Consider the following 6,810-nt stretch of genomic DNA (forward strand, 5'->3'; position numbering starts at 1 on the left):
GTGTGGTTGAATGAAAAAACATTTTTTATGTTTTTTTTTCTGGTTATAATCAGTCACTGAGTTTTTCATGCAGGCTTAACATGAAAAAAGTCTCCTACACCTATGTCCTACAGTATCTTCTGATAGAACATAAATGGTAAAAATCTAAGATTAGAAAATCCTCACAGATCTACATCACACTTTGAATTAGCAATCATAGACTCACCGATCTTGACTCATGATTGGGAAGGCTGTTGTTGGTTTAGCATCTGGCAATCAGCTGAGGAAGTCTCAGGGGAAACAAAACACTGGTGCACCATTTCCAGGAGCTAGAAGTAAGCCACAGAACACCTGAGCTTCTGACGGCAGGTTTTGGAGTCTTATTTTCTGACATAGAGCAACGTGACACTACGTCTGACTCCATTTGCTGCAGTATTGCTGTTTTAGCTCCACAAGTATCGCAAGCCTGGAGGAGCTTCTGCTGTGTTGTGGAGTTGCTAATGCTAACAATTAGCTTCTACTAGCTGAGACGTTCTCTGCTGTTTCCTGGAAGCTAAACCAACAACATTCTTCGCTGTCACAAGTCAAGAACGGTGAATTCATAAATGTTAAGTGGCAGTGTGACGTAGAACTGTGAGGATTTTCAAATCCTAGAGTTTCATTGTCTGTTTTCTATCAGAAGCTAATGCAAGAGATAGTTGTAGGAGACTGTTTTCATGTTCAGCCTACATGAAAAAGTCAGAGTAACTGATTCTAATAAGAAATAATATTTTTAAAATGGTTTTTTAGTGTTCCACACCTTTAATAAATTTTGAGGCTTTCTAGAGCAAAGGGGAGTTCAATGCCTTACCTAATGACACTTTGACTTGTTCTTGGCTCAGGGAAAAGCAAACAGCTTTGAGAAAAAGTACAAACAAGTAGAATTTGCACACCGAGACTTACAAGATAACTTTGAACTTTTTGTAATCTGGACAATAGCGATTAAAGGGTACTTACAAAAAACACAGTTTCACAATTGAGTCACTTCTAAACTAAGATTTGCACGAGGATGATGATCTTGGTTTACAAAGAAGAATGTATTGGATCAAGTTTGTGTATAAACTTTCAAAATGTGAAAAATGTAATAAACAATGTGATTTTACAAACTTGACTTGCTGTGAATTATTTGAGGAAGTTGTTCTCATTTTCTTCGTTTTTCATTTGAAACCCAAACTAACCACTAAAGCAACAAATTGCATCTGCTTGCAACTTCAATGTAATATTTTATTAAATATGGTTGAATATAAAAATGTCTTTTGAAACTTTAGAGAAAAATAAATAAAATTTAAACTTAAAATATAATCATTATACAATTAAATAATTATTCTGTAACCTGAATAGAGAAAACCCAAAATCTGCAAACTACAATGAAACAATTTTCCATTTCACTTGCACACGTCTCAGTATGAAATGTGTGAGGCCTAATCTTAGGTAATCTGCTCTAATGCGACTACAAAAGAGGTCGAATGTTTGGATTACACAATCCGTGTTCTGTTTGAACAGCTAGGAACAGGTTCACAGATTTGTACTGCTGGCTGCTGAACAACTTCATTATCCGAATTTTGGAAAACTACAATAATGACACGTATGAGGAAATATTACTTTATTTTTAACATGTCTACATCGTAGAAAATGTGCAGCATTTATTAATGAAAGGAAAGAGCATCTCTGAAACTAGAGTTGAAGGATCCCCTGAATTAGACTTTAGTCTCCAGTAAATAAGGACAGCTGTTGGCTCTGGTGATTCCAGGTAAGTGAATTTCTGACGTAATATTAAAACTCTAATTTCACTCTCTTAAAAAAGAAATCTTTGAAATGTTAAGAACAAATGTTATTTTACTCATTGTGAAGAGCTCTTTGCAAAGCAATCTCCTTCTGACCAGAATGATGATAAATAAAAGGTCTGCAGTTTGTGAAGACAAAAGTCAATTAGTGGCATATTTTAATAATTCATTTAAAGTGTATTATAAAAAAATAAATGCTGATTCTCCAAATTAAGGTCATTCAAATCGATTTCCACAAAAAACGACACAATAATTTTTATATCTTTACAATATAACCTTCACTGTCTGGAACTTATTAAATATGATCCTTATGTTTGACTGGGAATGTTTCATTCTCTCTTTGGCATTTAGGAGCCATGTCTTTGCATCAAGTGAGTGGGATATTTGTGCTCTTTAGTTTAAGTCTTGTTTTCTTCCCACAACACTGTGATGGAGGAAACATTCTGGTGTTCCCTGTGGACGGCAGCCACTGGATCAATATGAAGATTCTGCTTGAAGAACTTCATTCCAGAGGACACAACATCTCTGTGATCAGGGCTTCCACCAGCTGGTACATCCCAGAAACATCTCCCCTCTACACCTCCATTACAATAGACATGGATGTAGGCTTGGAAAGCTTTTTTGATAAACACATACAGGATTATATGAAGGTATGTGACTACGTTTGCCCTAAAATGTCTTGTAGTAGAATAATTCACAAACTAAATATCTTCTCTACTTTTAGGCACAGAGAAAAGGAGCTTCAATGCTGACCTTCCTAAAACTCACAAAGGATTTTTGTTCCATGATTGTTGATGGCCATTCCCTTTGGCGTGATGCTGTGATTCAGTTATTTGAGAATCAAAATTTGGTAAAAAGTTTAAAAGATTCCCGTTATGACCTGGTTCTTGCCGATCCAGCCATGGGACCTGGGGTTGTGTTAGCTAAATATCTTAATCTACCGTTAGTCCTCAATGTGCGCTGGATCACCAGTGGAGAAGGCCACTTTGTGCTGGCCCCCTCACCGCTTTCTTACATCCCAGTGCCAGGATCTGGTTTAACGGACAACATGAGTTTCTTCCAGAGGGTCAAAAACATGCTCTTCTACGGCCTTGTACTGTTCCAGGAGAAATTCTTGTTGCAGCCTATTTATGATGCCATGTGTGATAAATACATTGAACGTGGATGCAACATCGTGTCGCTGCTTCAGGAAGCCGACATCTGGCTGTTCAGGTCAGATTTTGTGTTTGACTTCCCTCGGCCAACGATGCCAAATGCTGTTTATATCGGAGGGTTCCAGTGCAAGCCTGCCCAGCCTCTTCCAGCAGACCTGGAGGACTTTGTTCAGAGTGCCGGAGAGCATGGAGTCATCATCATGAGTCTGGGGACTTTGGTCAAAACGCTGCCTAGAGAGGTTGTAGAAGAAATAGCCACAGTTTTTGCCAAGGTCCCTCAAAAGGTAAATGATTTTCTTTGACTCAACTTTACAGTTATTAAACATTATTTGTGTGTAGAAATGTGTCATTGACCATGTTGGAGTTCTTTAATTTAAAAATGTAGATGAATGAAATAATTCAAAAATAAATAATAGATACTCAGAGCCATGCATACTTTTATGATGCCTTGTTACTATTTTATTAGAATGTTTTCAATGTGCAGCTGATGTATTCCATTCTTATATTATTGGAACTGTCTCCATCTGGTTTCGAATCAGGTGATATGGAAACACAATGGAGAGCGACCTTCTACCCTGGGCAATAATACCCTGATAGTGGACTGGATGCCACAGAAGGACCTCCTGGGTCACCCTCAGATCAAAGTCTTTGTAGCTCATGGAGGAACAAACGGAGTCCAGGAGGCCATTTACCATGGAGTCCCAGTTCTTGGTATCCCCCTGTTCTTTGACCAGTATGACAACCTTCTACGTCTGCAGGAACGAGGAGCAGCAAAGATCATTCATCTAGCTGATGTTAACGGGGACACTTTTGAAGAAGGTATTAAGGAAGTGCTTTATAAAGACAGCTACAGGCAGAACATGCACCGACTGTCACGTCTACACAAAGATCAACCACTAGCTCCCATGGATAAGGCTGTCTTCTGGGTAGAGTATGTGATGCACCACAAAGGGGCTGCACACCTGCGTACTGAAGCTTATAAGATGCCCTGGTACTCGTACTACTGTTTAGATATCATACTCTTCCTAATAACTGCAATGATTGTGCTTATCCTCTCTGTTTGTGCTATGGTTAAGCGTGTCTGCTGCAAAAGAAAAAACAAGAAAAAAATCAAACAAAAATAATTTAAAACAGTTTATTTTTCTTTGTTTTTTGTGTGTTACATTTAGAGAACATCAACAACCAACTTTCCTTTCATTTAGGACAAATTCTGACTTTATTTTTAACCTTATCGTGGTTTATTGTCTACACAAAACACGTCAACAAAGATTTTTGCACAGTTTTACATAAAGTGATCTCAACAGCTCTAAACTTGACATTCCCAATTACCTTAAAAATGAGCCTTTTCATGGCTCTGTCTCTTTAATTGGACCTTTCCACTGTACGCGTTTTACTTGTGAACTCAGCAGCCTCCCATTGTGAGCATTTCAGATGCAAAATGAAAGAGCTTCACTCAGCGGGGTTCTGTAAGGTCACCAAATCACATGAGAATTGCAAGATCACGGGATGTTGTGAATTCATGCGATTAATGCAAGATTAGAATTCGCTGACTGAAACAAGCAGTCTGCCTCGAAGTGGTTCACATGCACCAAAGGATTTTGATTGTTGCTGGGAGCTCCAGTCCGGTCTGGTCCTTCGCATCTGTATTCATCAGTCTTTCATTTGCGATTCATCTTGATTCAGTCAGTGAAGTCTGGTTGTGGGGGTGGGAGTTTGACCAGAGAATGAGAGCAGAAATGGACAGACAATTTTTTTCTAATACAAGGGGTATTTGTAGACAGAGACCCACACGGCCACACGAAAAGATGCAAAATTCAGATTTCCATAATATGCTTAATGTGTTATCAGAAGTACAGCACGCTTACCAGCAAAAATAAAGAGCACGTTTTTGTTAGCTTGTTAGAGAAAGTTCAAATTGAAGTGCTGGTAATTAGATGAATCACTTCTAACTTCTATTCTGATGTGCCGGCTCCTGATCCGCCATCCTTTTAAAAATATCACGGTGTATTTTGGGAAGTATTTGACCAAGGCTAGGCTAGGCTACAAGACACCTCCCGTGTATCCTTGCTCAGCTAGCTAAACAGCTAACAAAAGGTGCCTTGGTGGTTCCTGATGACGTATCTCCTAGGCAACTGGGGCGAGACCAAGACATCAAAGCAAAGTTCCTTGGCATTGAGAAACACCCTGTGTGTTCCTCCAGCTTACTTCTACTTCCTCAAACATGTGCACCAGAGCTTTGTTTTCTCCCCAGAAAACAACTTACAAAGCACTCTACTAGCAGTTAAAATCTGAGTAAAGTTGACCTTTAAAAAGATTTTTATTTACTGAGACAACTTTTTAGAACAGCCAACATTTCAGTAATCTGCAACACCATGTACTCCACTTTGTGTCTAATTGCAGTTAATAACATTTTTATTGAAACGTGATCCGTGTCCCTTGTGTTTCTGTGGTTTGTTCCCTTGGCTTCCTTGTTAGCCATGTACACCTGCTCCCATTCAGGATTCAGCTCACCTGCTCCTTATCCACAATCGCCTCTCCAGTATAAAAGCTGCCTGGTTTCGTTCTCGTTTGTCAGATTCTTTTGTCTCTCTCGGTCTCCTTTAAGCTCAAGTGTTTCCCTGTGTTTTCAGAGGCCCTGTGCTGTTATGGAAGTCCTAGGCCCTGTCCACACGTAGCCGGGGATCTGCCAAAACGTACCGTAGATATTTTTCTACGTTTTGGCCTGTCATCCACATGAAAACGGATCTTTTTAAAAACTCCGGCCAAAGTGAAGATCTGCGTTTTCTCCGTTTTGGGTGTCTGCGTGTGGACGGACAAAACCGGAGTTTTAAGGTCTGCAACGTCACTTTCCGCGACAAAAAATGCTGACATCACGTGTGCGACCTGTGTTTACACTAGCCGGCATCATGGATGCCCTCAGAGCTGCGCTCGCTTTATCAATTGTCCAAGCGCTTTTTGCTTGTTTGTTTTTGCAAGCGGAATTACTGCTCCTTGCGGAAGACCACAGACGAAGGACGAGGTTAAGAACGGGGGAAGTACTGCCACCTACAGGTCTGGCATGTCCTTAACAACGTATTTATCCGGGTAAGTGTGGACAGAAATTTTTTTTAAACGAGGTGGTGTGGATGCAAGTTTTTGGAGGGGCGGATATTCATTTTTTTAAAAACCCGGCTACGTGTGGACTAGGCCTTATTTTTTTTTACACTTAGGTCCAACACCATCTCATTTTTGACACTGAGGGCAAATTAATTCTGTGCTACAAATCAACATGTAGTTTCAGTTTTCCTAATCAAAACTAGACAGCAATGTGTTGGAACACATGTTATTGAAGAGAAAAATCTTAAATTAAGATTTGATTAAAAAAAACATACATACCATGTCTGCCCTTTAAGCTACAGGGAACCTGCATGACTTTAAATTATTCAAAGCTTGCAAAAATGTTTCTTCTAAAACAGTATTTTATACTTTATTCAGAAATATTTTTTTCCCCACACAGTCCAGTAGCAGGTGTTCTGAAACGAGAATAATCACTCTGATAAGACGCACCCTCGTATGGTTTTGATTGGAAGAAGGCTCAAGTCGTCTCATTAGATCTCACCACAATCTGCGTCAGATTTTACATCATTTGATGATGCGCTGCATTCAGACTTCTAAGTTTACTGATGAGAAAATAAAACCTTTGAAAATGATCCAACGTTCAAAGCCTGCAAGATGAACGACGAAGCTTCTCCATTACAACATCACAATCGTTAGAAAATGACAGAGAAACAAAGAACCGAGTGTTTCTGCTGATTTTCATTCATAAACATGGATGTAAAACGATTAAACCGAGCTGCGTTAAACTTCAAAGTTTT

General features: G+C 39.3%; 1 protein-coding gene across 1 annotated transcript; it reads left to right on the forward strand.

The window, feature by feature from the left end:
• Positions 1-1,500: 1,500 nt before the first annotated feature.
• On the forward strand, positions 1,501-4,092 carry LOC107386933 (UDP-glucuronosyltransferase 2C1). The gene is made up of 4 exons (XM_015961623.3): positions 1,501-1,768; positions 2,154-2,452; positions 2,527-3,240; positions 3,496-4,092. Exons 2-4 carry the CDS (start codon positions 2,159-2,161, stop codon positions 4,078-4,080), a joined length of 1,593 nt encoding a protein of 530 aa, XP_015817109.1. The 5' UTR covers positions 1,501-1,768; positions 2,154-2,158; the 3' UTR covers positions 4,081-4,092.
• Positions 4,093-6,810: the final 2,718 nt, after the last annotated feature.

The sequence above is a fragment of the Nothobranchius furzeri genome, chromosome 10 (assembly GCF_043380555.1).
Source record: "Nothobranchius furzeri strain GRZ-AD chromosome 10, NfurGRZ-RIMD1, whole genome shotgun sequence".
Classification (NCBI taxonomy): Eukaryota; Metazoa; Chordata; class Actinopteri; order Cyprinodontiformes; family Nothobranchiidae; genus Nothobranchius; species Nothobranchius furzeri.

Coding starts and splice junctions, on each gene's coding strand:
- LOC107386933 (XM_015961623.3), top strand. CDS start 2,159: ATGTCTTTGCATCAAGTGAGTGGGATATTTGTGCTCTTTAGTTTAAGT. Junction 2,453..2,526: donor ACATACAGGATTATATGAAG/GTATGTGACTAC, acceptor CTCTACTTTTAG/GCACAGAGAAAAGGAGCTTC. Junction 3,241..3,495: donor TTGCCAAGGTCCCTCAAAAG/GTAAATGATTTT, acceptor GTTTCGAATCAG/GTGATATGGAAACACAATGG.